General features: G+C 34.5%; 3 protein-coding genes across 5 annotated transcripts; 1 reads left to right on the top strand and 2 right to left on the bottom strand.

The window, feature by feature from the left end:
• Positions 1–827: 827 nt before the first annotated feature.
• LOC145626693 (protein ECERIFERUM 2-like) lies at positions 828–4,326 on the top strand. The gene is made up of 2 exons (XM_081679155.1): positions 828–1,334; positions 3,255–4,326. The coding sequence occupies exons 1-2, from the start codon at positions 909–911 to the stop codon at positions 4,224–4,226; spliced, it is 1,398 nt and encodes a 465-aa protein (XP_081535281.1). The 5' UTR covers positions 828–908; the 3' UTR covers positions 4,227–4,326.
• An 87-nt stretch (positions 4,327–4,413) lies between these two features.
• Positions 4,414–6,699, bottom strand: LOC145626694 (putative aldo-keto reductase 1). Its single transcript, XM_081679156.1, has 7 exons — positions 6,443–6,699; positions 5,993–6,160; positions 5,489–5,692; positions 5,228–5,400; positions 5,019–5,115; positions 4,774–4,927; positions 4,414–4,637 (listed from the first exon to the last, which is right to left on the bottom strand). The coding sequence occupies exons 1-7, from the start codon at positions 6,503–6,505 to the stop codon at positions 4,447–4,449; spliced, it is 1,050 nt and encodes a 349-aa protein (XP_081535282.1). The 5' UTR covers positions 6,506–6,699; the 3' UTR covers positions 4,414–4,446.
• A 412-nt stretch (positions 6,700–7,111) lies between these two features.
• Positions 7,112–16,635, bottom strand: LOC145628917 (putative aldo-keto reductase 1). Of its 3 annotated transcripts, XM_081681349.1 has the most exons (9): positions 16,503–16,623; positions 13,969–15,053; positions 13,526–13,648; positions 10,160–10,327; positions 9,337–9,549; positions 8,998–9,170; positions 8,576–8,672; positions 8,298–8,451; positions 7,113–7,586 (listed from the first exon to the last, which is right to left on the bottom strand). In XM_081681349.1, exons 4-9 carry the CDS (start codon positions 10,301–10,303, stop codon positions 7,396–7,398), a joined length of 972 nt encoding a protein of 323 aa, XP_081537475.1. In that variant the 5' UTR covers positions 10,304–10,327; positions 13,526–13,648; positions 13,969–15,053; positions 16,503–16,623; the 3' UTR covers positions 7,113–7,395. The 3 variants fall into 3 exon arrangements, with proteins under 3 accessions (XP_081537473.1, XP_081537475.1, XP_081537474.1); XM_081681348.1 differs by having other exon boundaries at positions 13,526–15,053; XM_081681347.1 differs by lacking the exons at positions 13,526–13,648; positions 13,969–15,053 and having other exon boundaries at positions 7,112–7,586; positions 16,503–16,635.
• Positions 16,636–21,100: the final 4,465 nt, after the last annotated feature.

Below are 21,100 nucleotides of genomic sequence, written 5' to 3'. Positions count from 1 at the left end.
TGCAAAAACTCGGTCATACCCTTCTTGTTCAATGTTTATTTCCAAAAATACCCTCTTGAGAAACACTCTTTGTTTCTCAAGAAGAGCAACTTGGGTTTTCCCCTCTTTAATATATGAGGAATAAATGCCCAAAAAAAAATTGTATCCTGTTGTACATACAAACATCTATCTATAAATCTGTAAATATACCTAAAGTAGCAACCGCTGACATCATATAGTCCACATGTCAGCTTTACAAGAAAAATTTTCCCGCCTAAATGAAATATGATGTCATTATATTTAAAATTTAAATTTCACCTCCTCTCAATTTATCAACACTCTTTAATTTATTTAATTTTCTTTTTCACCAACTATTTGTATCCAATGCATACTCTATGTTTCTTATACTACATCTGTTAACTATTATCTGCAATAAAGGGGTATTATTTGTGAGATATAAAATATTCCTTTGTTATAAATAATAGTTAACGGAAGTAGTATGAGTAATTAATTAATATGAGTACATACAATATATACTCCATGCAATGTTTCAAAGAAATTTTTAATATCGTGCATCGCAGGAGACTAATCTAGCCAATAAATAGTTGTTTCACCGCTTTACACCACTTACACCACATTCATTAAAACGTTGCTCTAATTTTGCATCAAAATAATTCACACCACCATTATTTTTTAATAATATGAATACACTGACTAAACTACTAAAGTACACAAAACCCATCCATAAAATTAAATGCAACCACAAAGCGTATTAAATTTCCCACTTCATAATTCCACTATTAACACAACCAATTCCTTCCCTCTTTAACTCCCATCCTCCAATCACCCTTTATAAATACCCCACCAAATAATACATCAAAATCATCATATTTCTCACTAAAATTTACTCCTCCTTTGAAAAAAAAAAAATGGGAAAAATAATAAACTCAAAAGAAGTAGTGAAGGTGCAATCAGTGTTAACAGTGGTGTCAAGCACACCAGTAAACCCTCCTAGCAGGACCTGCACACTATCACCACTAGACCGGGCAATGGAGCACCACACACTACACGTAATATTTTATTTCAAATCCGGTTCGATCCAATTCAACCGGGTTAGACCCTTTTTGAATGAGGTGCTAACCATGTATCCGAATGTGGTTGGACGGTTAGCTAAGGACGATGACGGTGGTTGGGTAGTGAAGTGTACTGATGCTGGATTGCGGGTGCACCGTGCAACGGTTGGGGTTAGTGTTGATGATTGGTTTAGATCCGCCTCTGCTGATGATGAGATGAAACTTATTGTTGGTCAGGAGGTTCCTGATGATACTCAGTATTGGGCTCCTTTTTGTATGCAGGTTATTCATTATTCTCTCTTTTTCGTTTTACTACTACGTAGAATTTATCGTGTTACTACAGGAGAAATATTCTTGTGATGAAAAACAATAAAAGTAAAATAATTAGTGGAGTTACTAGAATATGTAGTTAAAAAAGATATAGCTTGTAGAAGTTGATGGTTTAGAACTTGGAGAATTGTGGTTCAAAGTTGAAAAATATATACTCCCTCCAATTTTAAATACTTGCTCCATTTCTATTTTTTACACTATTCATTTGTCCTACTTTGACTAATGTTTGTGATTTATACATAAGAAAAAATATAGTCTTGTGGATACTTGTTGAAATCATTTCGAGGAATAGATTATTAATTTTCAATTGTTAGAATTTATACTTATTGACAATTAAAGATATTAGTGATCAAAGATTAGCATCGACATGCGTGTTCAAGAGAAATGGAGCAAATATTTAAAAACGGAGGAAGTATACAATAATTTTTTTTATAATTTATTACTACTGTACTTTGTTTCAATTCAATAATGTAGTAGACTAGTAGTGCACTTTTTAGATGTGTATAGAAAATAGTACTCGGTAACTAAAATTCACCCTATTATTAATGTTAGAGTATGTTCTTTTCAATTCATTTCAGCTTCAATCATATCAGTTCAGCTTAATTTAATTTAGCTCAATTTAGTGAATTAAAACAGGCCCTAACTCAAGTATTCGTTCTTCTTGCTTTAACCTTTTATTTTAAATAAAAATCATTTAGAACTAAGATTTTGAAATCATCTTGTTTAAAAAAAGTTATTTACATATGGAGTATTTTTTTTTCCCTTTGTCGTGGAAACTTTGAAATCTTCTTGTGTCAAAATAATTAACATTGAAATCATGAAATGTATGATTATAGATAGCATCTAATAAGATTTTTTTCCATTTATGCATAAAAAAATATTCCATTATTAATATTATAGATAGCTAGTTTAAATATAAGCACTTCATATCAATCAATATGCATATTAGATGCATATTGCATAAGCATTATCTACAAATTTAGTATAGTAATACTCCGTAATAAACAAATTTTGTTTATCAAATAATATTTTCGTAAATAAATCAATCATTTATTTATAATATTTTATGTTTGACATGCGTGTACAAGTCTTACAACTATGAGTCTATGACAGACTCCTTTCACTTTCATCACAATAAATTGTCACCCTTTTAATAGTAGAATTCCTTCGTCACTAATCTATTTCGTACTTTTTTTTTAAGTTGAGGAGTTCAAGTTGTTGCTATATTTAGGAAAGCATGAGTAAGCAGGTTAGTGAAAATGGTGATGATTAATAAGGTATGTGGGCCTAAATAAAAGGGAAAGAGAATATTTTAGGAATTGAAATAGAACAAGGTTTGACATAATTACACATTTACACTCAATAACATTAATTAATAATTATATACTTTTTGGAGAATAACATTAATTATATGCAGTAACATGAAATTATAACCAAGAAAATTGATATGGACCTGGTTATTAAAGAAATCGAGTAGTGGAGCCCATGAATTGGAGTTTATTTTTTATGGATGCAATAGTCAATGAAAGGTATGAATACTGGAGAAACCATTAATTACATTGTCTAAAATAGTATATTACTCTGTACTTTATTTGACCTTAAATATGATGTTCAATCCTGACAATATTTACAATTTAAGAGAATATTTAAAATTAGTTTCCTTAATAATCGTGTACAAAAATTAAATGTAACAACGTTGTGGAGCGGAGGGAGTACTGTATACTAATAATCACGCTATTTATGCTAGTACACACTACACAGCAATGGTTCTAACATGTTCACAATTTCCATTGTTGGTATTGACTATATTGCATATCATTAAGGTGCATCTAACGAATTTCAAATGTATCTGGGCACGCGCTATGGATGCAGGTAACTGATTTTGAAGGTGGTGGAACAGCCATTTCATTGAGCTGCCCTCATATGCTTGCTGATCCTATCAGTGTGACCCTACTAATCAAGTCATGGACCGAAGCCTGCAACAACAATGTCATTGTCCACCCTCCGTTCCTCAACACTCATGTTATCAATACCCCGCCCACCTTCATCACTCCGAGTACTACAACTACTTCACCCTCTTACTATGCTTCCAAGTCCAAAGCATTGAATCCGAATCCCAAATTAAAAATGGTCTCAGCAACCTTCAGCTTCTCTGATTCAACAATCAAGCAATCTCTTGCCAAATTTGAGTCCACTGTCCCTGATGTGACCCCATTTGACCTGTTAACAGCCCTTTTTTGGACGCGTATTGCAGAACTCAAGGCTCAGACCCGTGATGACCTCCAACAGTCCATTTCAATCTGCATGGACATGAGGAAGAATTTGCGTGCCCCTTTGCCATATGGATACTTTGGCAATGCCTTACACTTCTCTAAGTTGACAGTAAACACTGACAAAATGTGCAGTGGAGATCTAGGCCAGGTGACAGAGCTCGTGCACCAACATGTGACAGGGTTCAAGGATGAGGAGTTTTGGTCAGCTGTGGATTGGCTGAAGTCTAGGAAGGATGATCAGGGCAAGGACCTCCCTCCATTTCAGATGTACGGTCCTGAGCTGACGTGTGTTAACATGGAGAGCATGATTGCTCCCATTAGTATCCGGGTGAAAGAGTCTCAGCCATTGATGTATGGGATGGAATTTGTTAAGGATCAAAAACCTGCACATGTGTCGTATCATATGGAGAATGTGCAAGGTGAAGGGTTGATTATGGTGATGCCTTCCCCTGATGAAGGCTTAGCTAGGAGAGTGACTGTTACACTTCCTGAGGAAGAACTGGAAAAGCTGTTGCAGGATAAGGTCATTCTAAGCCTAGAACCAACTATGCTGCTTAGTGGCAAATGCTAAAATCATATGCTGACTTATTCTTAATTTTTAATCCTTATGTATGTATGTATGAAGTACGAACTACCAAAACATTAACAAAATTCAAGAGGAGATTCAGTCAGTGGATTTCATGTTTTTAGTCATGTTTAAGGAAATATGTTTCGAATTTGTCAAAAAAAAGGATTGCATGAATTGCATGATACATTCAGGTTCAACTTTTCGTCTGACCTTCTAGAAAAAATCAGTTTTGAGGGTGATCCAATGGAGGTGTATTTGCGAACTTCCATGTCTTTGCAATCATGCCTTCATATGTTCTGTCACCAGCAACCTCACAGAGTGGCACAGCATCAGACACTTCTTTGGATTCTTCTTCAGTGAGCTTGACCTTCAAGGATCCAATGTTGGTATCCAAGTTCTTGATTTTGGTTGTTCCTATAAAAATGAAATATACTCAAATGCTTAGAAGATAACCTACATTCATTAGAAACGGACTAAAAACTCCATTAAATTAAGTTATTTCTGAAGTTTGTTAAGAGCTAGAAATAGTATAGATTTTGTTTATCGTTACCAGGAATGGGAACTACATCATTCCCTTGGCGCATAATCCATGAAAGAGCTAGTTGAGCTGGTGTGCATCCATGTTTCTTGGAGATTTTCTCCAGCCTATCATATATCATCTTGTTTTTGTCCAAACTCTCTGAACGATGTCGAGGGTGATTGGCCTATCCAGAACAAGAGAACATAGTTTAGAATCATTAAAATCTACTGTCTGCCTCATAAATCATACATGGACATGCAACAAATTTATTTTACCAAGAAACTATTTTGAGGCAGAGCCTCCACAATTCCTTTTCCAGCAAAAAATCCTCGGCCAAGAGGGCTGTACACAACAATACCAATCCCAAGTTCTCTGCCAAAAACATTCACATACCCTATTTCAAAATTTAATCACATTATAGCATTGTTGATTCAATTCCCAACTAATAGCTAAAAGAACACAATAAATAACAGAAGAAGATTACCTGCAAAGGAGAACAATCTCTTCCTCGATGTCCCGAGTCCACAGAGACCACTCCATCTGCACAGTAGAGATAGGATGAACAGCATGGGCCCTTCTGATGGTGTCAGGACTTGCCTCTGACAATCCTATATACCGAATTTTCCCTTCTTCCACTAGCTTCTTAAGCTCCCCCATCTAATAATGATGTATAACAATCACAAACTTAAATTTACCATGGAATCTGAACATGTTAATCTGTTTTTTACGAGGTTTAAGACCTAACCGTTTCCTCTATGGGTACTGAAGTATCAACACGGTGCTGGTAATATAGATCAATGTAATCTACATTAAGGCGCAGCAAGCTAGCTTCGCAGCATGAACGTACATATTCCCGTGTTCCCTTCACTATCATTTGAGGAGGGCCTAGGCTCACAATGCCAAACTTGCTAGCTATCTGAACTTTTTCCCTGGGAATATATTTCAGTGCCTGAAATGATACATGATGTGTTACAACAAGGGAAAAACAAATAGTTCAGTTCTCATAAAGAAACTGCAGTGTTCACAACAATGATGAACAAAATTTGTCAACCCCAGTACCCCACGATACCAAAAACACCCCCATGAATCATGATGAGCAGGATAAAGACATAAAGTTAACCATAGTATTAAACCAAGCAAAGTTCAATCACAGAAGGCACTGATTCAAGCGGTTTTTGCTAGATAATTGATTTGTTGATCACGCAAGTCTGCTGGATTATATAGATGAATATAAATCTTTATTCTTTACCTTTCCAACAATCACTTCATTCGTATATCCCCCATAGAAATCTGCTGTATCAAAGAAAGTGACTCCTTTGTGAAATGCATCATAAATAATAGCAATCCCGGTCTCTTCAGCTGCAGGAATATCAAAGAGGCCAGTTAAGCCCTGGCATCCAAACCCCAACCTTGATACCTGCAAAAACAAGTTTAACTTGCTTAGGCACATCAACATTAGCATCAGTAACCATCAATCAGGAACACTAAGATGCTAGAATCAGCGACAAAGTTTGAGGTTCTTTGTTGTCTCGTCCAAAAACTTTATTTCTATTAGTTTCTCTACAAAATCATTCTAAACGAGTTTATAAAAAAAAATGTGCTATATTCTACTCCAGAAATAGATCAAGATCCCATGCCTAGAAGGATCAACACACAGATTATGCAACTTATGATGATAAAAGTTTTTCGGGTGGTTAACCTCAAGTCCTTGGCTTCCAAGTTTGACCCTTGGAACTTCAAGTTCCAGCTCTTCTCTTTCCATCACAACCTTGCACTTCTTTCTTCCTTTCCTAAACTTGACTAGAGAAGATCAGTTCTACTCCTACCTTACCGCGTTAGCCATTATAAACCAGAAAAAATTCTGACAATAATATTCTTATAGAAAAGCATTATTAAATATTAGTAGTTGATTCCATGAGTCTAATCGAATATAATTATAGACTAAGCACATTTATAGTCAACTAAAAACACTTATGAATAAAGAAGAAATAAAAAAAATGCGTGCATTATGTGATAGATCTCATAGCATGTGGAGACTCTTGAGATTAGGACAGTTGATTCCTATTAATATATAATTGATCAGGATAAAACTATAGGTCATAGAATATGATACTTCATCTTATAGGCCGGGATTATAATATGATTGGATTTGTCACCCAGAAAGCAATATTTCTGTATTTTATTCAACAATGGTCTATTTTAATCTGCAGCATGGATTTTTTACTTTTTATTTTTTACTTTTTAAATTGCAGTTTACTGAAGATATATAAGCAACTAAGCAATACTTCAATCTGTTCCCTCTGTTTTTGCACACAATTTTATTGAAAGTTTAGCAAAGTTACATGACATTTCTTTCACAAGTTAATTTAAATGCTCAAGTATTCTCACAGATAATAGCATAAAAGAGCCAGGCTGCTTCAAATGCAGAACATTTCCAAATCCTCACATACATTATTTAAGTAGATCACGGGGAACAATAATTTATATCCAGCGTATTTCATGCTTAGATGCTTACATTATTTCTAGGATGGATTAAGAAAGAAATGTTGTATTGAGACTATCGACTAATAGATGGAGTAAATAACAGCTCAATGCCCTTGTAAAAGCCCCGGTCATAGATGTTTCCAGTGAAGTGGTTGGCGTCCACACTTATTAAGTTGTCCTGCTATCTTTCAAGGGTGTATTTGCAAACCTCCATGTCATGGAGCTCATGCCTGCGTATGTCCTGTCACCTGCAATCTCAGTGATAGGTACAGCATCAGAAATTTCTTTCAGGTCTTTTTCAGTAAGCTTCACTTTCATGGCACCAAGATTGGCATCCAAGTTCTTGATTTTGGTTGTCCCTGCAGAAAAAATTAATTTCCACATTTCAGTGCTAATCAGTTACAGACCTTGTTGAGACAACAACAGACTTTCAAGTGCAATTTCAGAGAAGAAACTAGTCAATGTTCATTGAAGAGGCAAATCAATCATTTTCTTTATGTTCGGATAAAGTGAGAACACAATATTTGTAAGAGTCAGGCCTTGTTTCCATTATCTTATAAGTTTATCGATTAAATGATAGTTTTGATCAGTAAAAATCAGCTTTAATCAATAAAACTAATTTTAATCAGCTACAATTTTGAACGGTAAAATTCCATCAGCAAATCTTGTCGAGAGAGAAGCTCCTCCTATGGTGTCCGTGGTGCACGACAAAGGAAATTAATAACGTGCACCTCTGGCTCCAATAGAGAAGAAAAAAAAAAAAAAAAAAAAAAAAAAGAAGAATAATGGTACATGCAGGTAATTGCATCGACCACTGCCTGGCTATCTGCAGTACCGCCTCATCCAAGAGCAGGGGTAATATCACCTGAAGCTCAGCAAACCTCAATTACGTTTCATGGAGCGTTAGCTCCAGGTCTTTTTCCAGGCAATGGAACAGTGTCTTCATCTCACAAGATCTAAGTTTTTAATGATCACATTTCACAAACAAGGGATCATTATCATCACACCAATCCGGTAGGTGAATAATTTTCACATAGCATCTAAAGATCAAAGTGAATAAAGTCACTCACCAGGTATAGGTACAACATCATCCCCTTGATGCAGAATCCATGACAACGCCAGCTGAACTGGAGTGCAACCGTGTTTCATTGACAGATTCTCTAGCCGAGAATATATTATCTTGTTTTTGTCCAAATTTTCCCCTTGAAACCGAGGATGTGAACTCTAAAAAAAGGAAACAATTACCACTTTAGTCCTTCAACAACCCTTGTTCAGGGCCAGGAGGAGAGGAAAGATGGAAGGGAAAGGAAGTGTGAAAATCCAAATTGGTCATGAGCTTTTGACATACCAGAAGACTGTTCTCTGGTAATGTCTCTACAACAGCTTTGCCCCCAAAAAATCCACGACCGAGAGGGCTGTAAGGAACAATACCAATGCCCAGCTCTCTATTAAAAGAAAATAGCAGGTAATTCTCATTAGTTATATACTTTGTACACAGTATCACATACATACAAGAAATCCTGACACCCTTCAAGCAATTATATGTTATATGTATGTATACATGTATCAATTCCCAAACAACCCAAGAAAATAGAAACAGAAGCTGCAAATTTCAGCAGGTAATAACATGTAATTAAATTAGAGCTAATAGAGATAGCTGAAGAAAGAGTAACAACGCTGAAAGATTGTAAATTCATTAAGTACTAACAAACAAAGTTTAGTACTCTGAAATCTGTGGATTGTTATTAGCAATAGATCTGAATCACTTACCTACAGATAGAAACTATCTCTTCTTCGATGTCACGTGTCCAAAGAGACCATTCCATTTGAACAGCAGTTACTGGATGAATTGCATGTGCTCTTCTTATTGTGTCTGCACTGGCCTCTGATAACCCAATGTATCTAATTTTTCCTTCTTCAACTAATTTCTTGAGTTCGCCCATCTAGAAGCACATTCAAATAACATGAATGGCAGTTATTCTGAAAATTATTCCACAAGGTCCACAATACTTTTGGATAAAAACGCTTCAGATATAAATCAGATTGACAACTTCTTCTTACAACTTACAGAGCCAATATAAACAAAGGTAAACTGGATAGATTGCTTACTGTTTCCTCTATTGGTACCGAAGTGTCAATACGGTGTTGGTAATACAGATCAATATAGTCTACACCAAGACGATTCAAGCTAGCTTCACAGCATGAACGTACATATTCTGGAGTACCCTTCACTTCCATAACTCCAGGTCCAAGTCGTCCAATGCTTACAATGCCAAACTTCGTGGCTAACTGAACCTTTTCTCTTGGCAACTGTTTGAGCGCCTGCACAGTGTACACATTTAGGTGCATTTCATACAAGTCAGTAGTCGAGTTAGAACTGCAAGAACACAAAGGCAAACAAGCAACTCAAAACCTTGGATCATGACTCCCTCAATCCTTAAATGATACGCTATAGTTTACTGGGGTCACTTTTTCATTGTTTTCAGGAATTTTGAATCTAGCTCCATCAGAGCAAAGTAGTCTTTCTTTGAAATTCTTTGTTAAGGGTGCCATGTAAATGTTTTATTATAATAAATTAGATTTAGTTAGCGGCCAAGTAATTGGGATGGCCTATACTTCGTATAAAATATGTGGCACTATGATCTTAAGGATTGAGAAGTGAAAGCACGACAACCACTAATTGCACTAATTAACTGCTGTCTTAACTTGGAAATTATTCCATTCTGCAGCTCTAGAAATACACTTTTCCTGTGACATAACTAAAGATGAATGTACTTTACGATGGTGCTAGTTCATATGGAAGAAGGATGGAATGATCGTTACACTACATTTTTGTCAGCTACTAATGCAATACATTCCTATCAGAGATATATGAGAAAGAGTGCAGCATGAGAAAATCGACAAGCACGAATTTATGCAGAGCATTGCATACCTTACCAACAAGGACTTCATTTGTAGAAGCTCCATATACATCTGCTGTATCAAAGAATGTTATTCCTTTATTAAATGCATCCTTAATTATAGAAATTCCATCGGTTTCAGAAACAGGAGCATTGTAGACTCCAGATAAGCCCATGCATCCAAACCCCAACTTTGAGACCTACAAAAAACAAAGTAAAAAATTTAAATTGAATAAACAGGTATATTGAAGAAATCCGAGCTATTTGCTCAAGTTTCTGGTTAATTTAAGATTTGATTGAGTATTTTCTTTCACTTTCAAGCATATGCTTTGGAGAATATTTTTCTCTATATTTCTGTGAAAGCGGCGCTCAATCCTCTTGGGGATTAGCAAACCTAGTATTGTACAATATATACACAGAGGCTGACCACTAGAAAGCTAACACCTAGGCAAGTAAAACACAAAAGAAATAGCTGATGACAGACTGTACACTCTGTACATACAGCAAAGAAAAGAAAGAAAACAGAGGAAGAGAATACATATTGTACATGAACAACAATTAGGAGAATAAGTATATGATTAGGCATGTAATTTCTTCATCCCCTCCTCAAGTTGGACTTGGTTATGAGAAACAAGTCCCAACTTGGCAGATAAGAACTTGTGTTGTTGTTCAGAGAGAGACTTTGTCATTATATCTGCGAGTTGCAAAGAAGATCGAACAAAGACAGTACAGAGGAACCCTCTTTCTAGTCTTTCACGCACATAGTGACAATCTTTAGAGAGGTGTTTAGTACGCTCATGAAAAACAGGGTTGTCAGCTATGTGCATTGCAGATTTGTTGTCACAATACAAGGGAATCGGTTTTGGGATACTCATACCAAGGTCTTCAAAAATTCCATCCACCCATTCCATTTCACTCGTGGTTTGTGACATGCTTCTGTATTCTGATTCACAAGAAGACTTGGATACAGTTTTTTGTTTCTTAGTCTTCCATGAAACAAGGCTTCCTCCCAGAAAAACACAATATCCTGTAAAGATCTTCCAGAGAAAACACAGGATCCATTATCTGCATCGCTATAAGCAACAATTCTCATTTCTGAATTGTTGGGATAGAATAACCCCAGATCCGGAGTACCTTTCAGATATTTCACAACATGTAATGCTGCTTGCCAATGCGGTTCTCGAGGGCAGCTCATAAATTGGCTCAGCTGCTACACAGAGAAAGAAATATCGGGTCTGCTCAAATTGAGATAGAGAAGCTTTCCTATCAGGCTTCTATATCTCTCAGGATCAACTAGAATTTCTCCTTCCTGAGTAGATAGCTTCACATGCTTTGGAAAAGGAGCTGTCACAGGCTTGCAGTCACTCAACCCTGTAAATTCCAACACATCCAGCACAAATTTTCTCTGATTTAGGAGAGTTCCTTTAGAGAAATTAGAAACTTCTAAACCCAAGAAGTATCTCATTTCACCCAAGTCCTTTATGGTGAAGTGAGCATCCAATTCTCCCTTTAAAACTTCAATATACTCCTCATCATCTCCTGTGATGAGAAGATCATCCACATATACTAACACAATTGTTTGTTTCCCTGATTTTATCCTCGAAAACATACTGTAATCTCTAGTGCATTGGCAGAAACCTTGTGGCTTGTTTTAGCCCATACAAACTTTTCTTTAATTTGCATACCTTTCCATTAGGAGCATTTTTATATCCTTGAGGGGGCTTCAAGTAAATTTCTTCATCAATAAACCCATGTAGGAAGGCATTATTGATGTCAAGTTGGTGTAATTTCCAATTTGAAAGGGTGGCAAGAGCAATCAGAATTCTCACAGTTGTAACTGGGGAGAATGTATGTTTGTAATCTTTACCCTTCAGCTGTTTATCTCCCCGAGCCACTAACCTTGCCTTCAACCTCACTATCTTACCATTCCTGTCAAATTTCACCTTATAAACCCACTTTGAATCCAGAGCCCTTTTATCAGATGGCAAGTCTGCAAATTCCCAAGTGTTATTACACTCTAGAGCTGCCAACTCTTCCTCCATTTCTATTCTCCATTCTTTTCTCTCTGTGCATAACTGCTTGGCTCAATGACTTGCATTACATTATTGAGGGATGTTATGTATCCAGCATCATAAAATTCCTTTTCAGAAAGCTTGTGAGCACTGAAAGATGGAGATTGGTCATCATGACCAACTGTGGTGTTGCTTGGAGGAATATCTACTTCAAAATTTCTGAATTTGCTTGGCATTCTTCTGTCTCTGCAAGATTTTCTAGGAACAGGAGTAATTTCCTCATCTTCTTGAACACCCTCTTCCTGTTCACCTTCATCTGCTGTTCCTTCCATTGTTGCTGGAATTTCAGCAGTGTTTTCTTCTGTATTTTCTATTTTTCTATTTCTCCTGCTTCATTGTCTTCAAGTTCTACTTGAATCTCTTGCTCAACCAAAGGTATGCTGTTATACATCCTTTTATCCTGTTTTTCTTCCCTTTTAAGACTGAGAAAAGGGAAAATTTCTTCCTTAAACTTTACATGTATACTTGTAAAGCTCTTTCTTTTTTCAAGATCATAAAGCTTGTATCCTTTCTGCCCCAGGGGATATCCTATGAGAATGCATCTGATTCCCCTCTCAGCAAATTTATCAGTGTTTTTCTTTGCTTCACTTGCATAACACAGACACCCTATGGTTCTCAAGTGTCCATATTTAGGTGGTTTTTTCATCAACCTTTCAAAAGGAGTTTTCCATCCAATTACTGCACTTGGCAGTAAGTTAATCAAATGAGTGGCAGCAAGAATACACTCCCCCCAAAATCTCTTAGGGAGTCCAGCATGGATTGTAAGTGCTCTTGCTGTTTCAACTAGAAATCTGTGCTTTCTTTCCACTCTCCCATTCTGTCACGGACTCCAGCTATACTTGTTTGGTGAGCTATCCCTTTCTTTGCAAACATATTGCTGCATCCTGACTGCACTATTTCAGTGCCATTGTCTGATCTCACAGTCTTCACTCTTGAACCAAAATGGTTCTCAGTATAGGCAAGGAAATTTTCTATTACATCCTTCACCATTTCTTTACTTTTCAGCAAATGAACCCAAGTAGCTCTGCTGAAATCATCTACTATGGTTAAGAAGTAGGTGCAACCATCTATATTTGGGGTTCTATAAGGCCCCCATAGATCAATGTGCAACAAGTCAAAGATTTTTGAAGCTATGCTGTTACTAGTAGGTAATGGAAGTCTATGATGCTTTGACACAGAACAAGTATCACAATTAAAACTCTTAACAGATTTGCAATTACAAAATTCTAAGTGTTTCATCTTAGACAAAGATCCATGTCCAAGTCTAGCATGCATAACATCTAGATAAACTACATTATTACAACTTAAAGCATTAGAATTATTTACCAAGCTTGCTGTTAAGACAGTCTTGCTGGTGCCACTTTCTTCTTTCTGCTCTTTCTTCAAACAAAACTTGTAGAGGTCATTTGCTATTCTTCCAAAAGCCAAATTTTCCCCACTAGTAAGGTCCTAAAACACACACCCAGTCTTATCAAATATGATTTTGATGTTGCCTGATTTTATCATCTTACACAAAGATAACAAATTGTTTTTGAATTCTGGAAGATACAACACATCATACAGAACAATTTTTGGTCCCAGCTTCACTGTCCCAATTTCAACAACCTTTTTTATTGTTCCATCTCGTAGAACAACTTTAACAGGCCTTGTTAGGTTTCCCAAACCACTGAACAAACTCTTATTGACAGCCATGTGGTCTGAAGCCCCAGAGTCGGTGTTGGAGTCAAAATTTTCATGAAAGCTAGCAACATTTGAAAAAGAGATTATACCTGCAAAATTGCTCATTGCACTCCCTTTTCCTTGACTGCTTCCAGTCCCTTGCTTCTCCTGAAAAGCTCTCATAACCTCCTTCACCACAGCTGAAATCATTTGAGGGTCTGGCCTAGCACTAGAGCTATTCCCTGCCTCATATTCTTCCTCATCTAAGGGAGAATCCATTTCATCTTCAAGCTTTCCCACATTTGCGGCTGTTTTCTTGTTTCCTTTATACTAGTCTGGATATCCATATATCTCAAAACAACCAGATTTGTCATGCCCTTTCTTCTTGCAATGATCACAAACAACATCTAATTTTGCCTTCTTTCCTTCCCTCCTTTGGTATCCACTTTCATTCCTTTTTCCGGTTGCAAATCCCTTGACTTCCTTCTGGACCTGAAAAGCAAAGCAGATGATTCTGCTAATTCCTGCATCTCTCCACTTACTCTCTTCTGCTTCTCAGTCTGCTGGACCCCATATGGAAAGCCTTGTTCACACTAGGTAAAGGATCCATCCCAAGAATATTCTCTCTAATGTTCTGGTATCCCCTATTCAGTCCCACTAAGAACTGAATCACCGTGTTGGTTTCAATCATTCCCAGCATTTTCTTGTACATACTACATGTACACTTTGCAACTATTCCACAGGTACACTCTGGTATAGCTTCTATGTTATATATCTCATCCCAAAATTTCTTCAGTTTACAATAATACTCTCCCACACTCATCTCTCCTTGTTCAAGCTTTCCCAAGTCTTTCTTGAGTTGATACAAGAGAGGTATGTTGCTCTCAGAGTACCTTTCAACAAGTTCATCCCACAGTTGCTTAGAAGTCTGCACCAGGCTTAATCCTCCGGCAACTTGATCTGTCATGGATCTAAAGATCCAACATCTCACCATGTAATCGTTCCTCTCCCATCTACTGTAGTCCTTGTGACCAACTGCAGGCTTAGGAATTTTTCCCTCAATGAAGCCCTTTTTGTTCTTAGCTCCTAGAGCAAGTTTCACATTTCTGCTCCATATCATGAAATTGCTTCCATCAAACAACATAGGTGTTAAAGAAGCAGCATGATTTTCAGAGTGAGATAAGAACAAAGGGTCCTGATAATTCATTTGAGCATCAGAAACTTCATTTTCCGGCATTTTGAATAGAAAGGAGAAATAAAGAACTCACAAAAACAGGCTAAAGATGAAAACTTTAAGATTTGATACCATGAAGAAATCCGAGCTATTTGCTCAAGTTTCTGGTTAATTTAAGATTTGATTGAGTATTTTCTTTCACTTTCAAGCATATGCTTTGGAGAATATTTTTCTCTATATTTCTGTGAAAGCGGCGCTCAATCCTCTTGGGGATTAGCAAACCTAGTATTGTACAATATATACACAGAGGCTGACCACTAGAAAGCTAACACCTAGGCAAGTAAAATACAAAAGAAATAGCTGATGACAGACTGTACACTCTGTACATACAGCAAAGAAAAGAAAGAAAACAGAGGAAGAGAATACATATTGTACATGAACAACAATTAGGAGAATAAGTATATGATTAGGCATGTAATTTCTTCATATATTAAGCAAAAGGTAAATATAATTTATTACTCCCTTATCAACCAAAGACGAATATCTACTCAGTATGTACACTAGAAGCATGAGCTTATTGAATTTACATATACGCAGGTATATTTGCAGGGTTCTGACGTTTCATCTTTGAGCAAACAAAGACTTCAGGTCTAATCCACTAGTTTACAGAAGCTCAAATGAGTCGTAGTAGTTATAATAATTGATACGATTCCCTAGTACAGAAATTCAAATCAGTCTTTACATAAGAGGACTGAGGACAAGTAATAACCTATTAACAAAAATAGTCCTAGATGATCTCTTTGTAGTTGAAATTTGAAATTGACAGTATAAGTTGTTTTTTTTTTTTTTCTCATCACATTGCAACTTTGCCATGATATCCTTTGTGTACATGTGCAATAGACCAAATGCTTTGGAGTTTAGGCAAAAATAGTACTTCGTATGTCGTTGGCTCCTACCGATTAATACTTCGAAGAATTATGTTCTTGGCATATTGGTAAACAAACAGTCTTTGATAAGCAACAATTACGTACTCCTTTCTTCCCTTATGATTGTTTAATTCAATGATTAATACTTCATTTTATTAAGAATTGTACTCGATATTATTATTTAAATAAATAAAACAACGTAGTTCAGATTTGCACTTCAATAACGGCTCTTGGACACTATAATTTCTTTAAGCAATTCATTTGATCACTCACTTTATGACTAATGATGACCCTTCCATTACATTTATAAACATTTTAGCCCCAAATCGTTTAGGGGTCGTTCAACTAAACAAATTAGAATGAAAACCCATAAAAGAGACATCAAAAGAAATGACCAAAACCCAATCATCCATAAAAAGAGTAATTCAAATACAAATAAATTGTAACAAGGAATCATGATCATGTAAATCATATAATTAAATATTATTAAATTCAAAAAAGCAATTAGTAGAAATTGAAAAGAGAGAAAATGGGTTTTCATTACCTCCAACCCTTGGGTACCCAGTTTCACTCTTTGCACTTCTACTTCCTGCTTTGCTGCCATTTTCCCTCTTTCTCTCTCCTCTTTCTCTGAGAAATTGATGAATCTTGAATATTCTCCTGGACATTGATCAGTTGAGGGGATATTTCATATTCACTGTCAATACAAAATAGTGAAAATACCCATTTTGCCCCAACGTACACAATTCTCCATCCGTATTTAAGTACTGTATTTGCTCCATTTTCCATGCAAAGAATTTTACGAGAAATTGTAAAAAACAAAAGTAGTTGAGAGAATTGGGAAAGTGAATATAAAATTAATAAAATATTCGTATGATTTATGTTGGGTCCACTAGATGAGAAAAATGAATTAAATATTGTAAAAGATTTCTAAATAAGGAAATGGAGCTAGTATTTAAAAACGGACAGAGTATAATTTAAGAGTTGTTTTTGTAACTTTTCAACAAATTCCTCCAAAACTTCAATCTTGCAATATTGTCCACTCCTCTTTTTCTTTTTTTATTTTTGTCAACAACCCCCCAATAACTTCCTTTCCCCAAAAATAAAAAAGTAAAATAAAATAAATAAATAAATAAATTTCTATAACTTTTACTTTACTATTTTTTCCTTTCTAACTATATACATCTCGTACATCAGTATAGTGAATGGGAACAAGTTGGTCAAATATTAAGGATTCTCTAGAAATCAAATCTCGTACTCCCTCCGTCTCTTATTTACATTCCTGTTTTTCATTTTGGGTGTTTTACAATTACATTCTTACTTTTCCTTTAGTAAATAAATTTTTGCCAAATATCCCCAATTATCCCTATATAGTTGTGATGTAGCATTAGCAATTAATGGCACGGAAACCAAAATTTTGGCTCTCTCCCTTTTAAACACTCTGAATCCATGTGCAGCACTGCACTATATTGAATAATTGAAATATGATTCATCTTTTTATTTTTCAACAAAAAAATGTAATTGGTCTTTTTTTTAAAAAAAAAGGATTGATTACATGTGTTTCATTTAATATCGTTTTATAATTGTTTTATTCAAAGACAACAATAAATGTTTTCCAATCATGGGTTGTAAGGTTACAGTTCCTTAATTCCCGTATAATTTTAGAAATAGGAATGTAAATAAAGGAGTAATGTTTTTTGTGAATTTCGTTACACCCAATAAAAATATACTTCCTCCATTCTTTATTACTTGACCCGCTTTGACTTTTACACTATTCATCACCCTTACTTTGACCGTCTTTTGTGAATAATATGTAAGGAAAAATATATTCATGTGTGATCTGTTTAGATTCGTCTCAATAATTACTATCATAATATATAACTTTTATAATTTTTACTTATGGAGAATTTAAGTTATTGATTGTTAAAGCTTTGCATTGGCAAGCGTGATAAAAGAAACAAGTCAGGTAAAAAAGAACAGAGGAAGTATGTTTTAGCAACTGTTATTGTTTTATTTACAAAACTATGCAGCACGGTAATACTAAGTTATTTTTTTACTTAATTCAAAATCTATCATAACTAAAATTTTAATGAAAGCATTTTTCAAAAAATAAAAATAAATAAATAAATAAATAAATGAATAAAAAATTAATGAAAGCAATTTACACATAAGTATATGTTGCATTTTTGAATTCATACTAACATCAATTTTATAATAAATTATTATGTATAAAAAGTTTATTTTTTAAATTATATTTATGGATTTTTTTTTCTGATTTTAGATTTTTATTAATATAAAAAAAGTAAATTTATTGTTATTAATAGGGTTTCTTTTGAGTGATTTCCATGGATATGGTTCAAAGAATTCAAAATTCCTCGATTACTCTAGTTTTTATCAAAATTTCCTACATACCGTTGTGGTACCCATTTTTTGACTAATTAAAATTAGAAGTCAAAATCCCACGTAAGTCGATAATTTGACTAAAAAAAATATAAATTAGAGTCGCCACTCTATTTTTGCCCGAATAGAGACGGTCTTTTTGTTTATGATTGTTTTCAAATAGAAAACGACATTGACTCCATTAGATGAGGCATTATATAAGTATGGTCTTAGGAAAATCAAAAATCTAGGTACGGGGTATAAGTTAGGAAGATCGAACGTTTGGAACTCGTCTCTTCCTCTGTTCTAACGAACAGGCTCTTACTAATACGTTGTTAATTGGTTATGATTATTCACATACTTTTCCTTAAACTAATGCATAAAAACATGAAAATTTTCACATTGTCAATCACACTCAAATGTAAAATAAAAGTGAATTAAACCTTACGATATATGGTGGGTTTGAGCATTAAAGTTGCACTACGTACCGTTCATTGTGGGATTTGAATCCACTCCCGGATCAAAACCCTACGTAGTTCTTACGAACGTCCATTTATACATGGTCGAAATTTCATACGAGGTTTCAAGAAAGTTTATATTATTTTTTTTAGGAGAGGTGTTCGATCCATATAGGGTCATTTGAATGAGGTTGAGCAATCTTGCTTTCAAGGTGGAGGTCAATTTATCAAGGTTGAGGAAGTCACTAGAATCAGCGACACCATAGGAGTTTCTTTGAGGAGAATGATTTTGTTTGTAAAATGCGTTTCAATTAACGACTTTATTTAGGGTTGACCAACTTCCAAAAAGATATTGTGTGGGCTTATTTGAGTGTGCTAAAAAGGAATTTTATTTGGTATGAATTTGAGAAGAATATGAAGGAAATGTGTTTAGATTGTATGAAATTGATTTACGCAGAATGGACATTCTATATGGCTTAAATCTAAATGATAGGTAGTATATGTGAAAACCTTAATCATGTTAGATTAAGTAAGCGATCTATCAGAGATAATAAAACTTTAAAAGCATAATTCTCTGCGGCAAATAGATCATCTTATAACCTATCATGATTGAATATTCAACTTTACCCTCTTATTTAAATATAAGTCATAAACCATAACTCGAAAGATTTATTTTATTAATGAAATGATACAAGCATGCAAGGTCATATTTTGCTTAATTAAAAGTTAGTTGTCTCTTTATTAAGAAATGCATAAGGAAATTTTGCTCTTCCAAACGATGATGGAATTAAAACTTAAACAAGATTTATTTAAAAATTATAAGACATTCTATTCCAAACTAAATGAATTATTTATAATGCTCCTTTCATATAGCCATAGAATGAAGAAGACTTTTTTTTTTTCTTTAAATAAAAAAAAGTGTTAGTCTTAAAGTGATACAAATGTGTCTCTTTTTTGGATTAATATTAAGTTGAGGCATGAGTAATTTATAAATCCTCAAATGACTAAAAAAAAAACCAGAGGTATACATGATAGGGTGACACAAATTATATAATAATGTTCATTCCATTTTTCCTTAAAAAGCTTAAGGGTTTAAAGTGTCTCTAATATTTCGGACACCATAACTCATGTTCTAACAGTAGGATTTGAGCATATGATAGGTCTTTGGAAATGTCTATAAGTCTTATATAACATATCAAAAATTAAGATTCATCTAGCTGTTGAAATGAAAGATAATGAATTTTCTTTAAAAAAAAACACTCCGGTTTGGGACGTTCATGGGGAATTGGGTGATAATGGTAAAAGTACTTCGAAATTGGCATGATCCTTTTAATGGTATGTTAAGGACAAGCATATAAATTCTCTGTAGAAAATTCCCCCTTTTTAGAAGTCATTTGATATGCCAAATAAAAAGAGTATGCTTGGTTGGGGAAAACAGCCTCAAATCAGTTTATCATTTTGATACCTTGTTTTGTAAAAATCATAAAAAATAGAGTATTTATCCTATGGGAACGTGTGACCCCAACTTACAAAGCTTAAGGAATCTTCTTTCTAGATATCAATTCAAATTTTATTATTAAAAAAGGATATTGGTCGAAAATCGGCAAATAGACAGACCTGTAGTAAGAAATTTGTGGTGTTACTATGTCTTCATGTTTGATTTTTTGTGAGTTGGTTAAAATTTATTTTTATAAAATTCCAAGTCTCATACACTCCTAAATACATAATCTTACTGTAAAAAATTTATTTTTTAATTTAATGATGAAAAACGATATTTTACATAATAAAAATAAGTAGTCGAAAATGCTATCTTGCTAGAATTCCATCATTCATTCTTTGGAGCTTCCTTATGCATTTTGTACAATTATCATTGCTTCCATTTCATACTCTACATAAGGATGATACATACAAGAAAAAAATCAAACAAACCATGTATACTCACTCTCAAACTCGCTCGCGGTCGGTCAAATTCTACTTGGTTTCCAAATTAGGAAACCGACACGTATAGTGCCCTAAGAGGTTATGGAACACACAAAAGTAGAAAAGTTAGTAAATGTATGTAAAAAATAATATGAAATTACAAATAAAAAGAAAGAAGATATTACCTTTGGCTTTGAGTAGCTATCTTGAGGAATTAGTCAAGGTAGTGTCAAAATGATCGATTTAATTTTTTTAGGCCAAGTCCTTCTACAATTTTTTTTATATTCTTTTTTTTTTTTACTGAAAATAAAAATTTTGATTACCTTTTTTTTTTATCTAATTATAGTGCTTAAATAATTTAGACTTCTTTTATGAGTTTTTTTTT

The sequence above is a fragment of the Chenopodium album genome, chromosome 4 (genome assembly GCF_948465745.1).
Source record: "Chenopodium album chromosome 4, dcCheAlbu1.1, whole genome shotgun sequence".
NCBI lineage: Eukaryota > Viridiplantae > Streptophyta > Magnoliopsida > Caryophyllales > Amaranthaceae > Chenopodium > Chenopodium album.
Note: the sequence above shows the minus strand (reverse complement) of the source record. Positions and strands in the feature narration are given on the sequence as shown.

What these genes read in the sequence shown, in the direction of transcription:
- LOC145626694 (XM_081679156.1), bottom strand. Translation starts at nt 6,505, where the DNA reads ATGGAAAGAGAAGAGCTGGAACTTGAAGTTCCAAGGGTCAAACTTGGA. An exon ending in TTGGAAGCCAAGGACTTGAG is followed by an intron (nt 6,161 to 6,442) that starts GTTAACCACCCG and finishes TTGTTTTTGCAG; the next exon opens with GTATCAAGGTTGGGGTTTGG. An exon ending in ATGAAGTGATTGTTGGAAAG is followed by an intron (nt 5,693 to 5,992) that starts GTAAAGAATAAA and finishes GTATCATTTCAG; the next exon opens with GCACTGAAATATATTCCCAG.
- LOC145626693 (XM_081679155.1), top strand. Translation starts at nt 909, where the DNA reads ATGGGAAAAATAATAAACTCAAAAGAAGTAGTGAAGGTGCAATCAGTG. An exon ending in GGGCTCCTTTTTGTATGCAG is followed by an intron (nt 1,335 to 3,254) that starts GTTATTCATTAT and finishes CTATGGATGCAG; the next exon opens with GTAACTGATTTTGAAGGTGG.
- LOC145628917 (XM_081681347.1), bottom strand. Translation starts at nt 16,562, where the DNA reads ATGGCAGCAAAGCAGGAAGTAGAAGTGCAAAGAGTGAAACTGGGTACC. An exon ending in TGGGTACCCAAGGGTTGGAG is followed by an intron (nt 10,328 to 16,502) that starts GTAATGAAAACC and finishes TGTTTTTTGTAG; the next exon opens with GTCTCAAAGTTGGGGTTTGG. An exon ending in GAGATAGTTTCTATCTGTAG is followed by an intron (nt 8,673 to 8,997) that starts GTAAGTGATTCA and finishes TTCTTTTAATAG; the next exon opens with AGAGCTGGGCATTGGTATTG.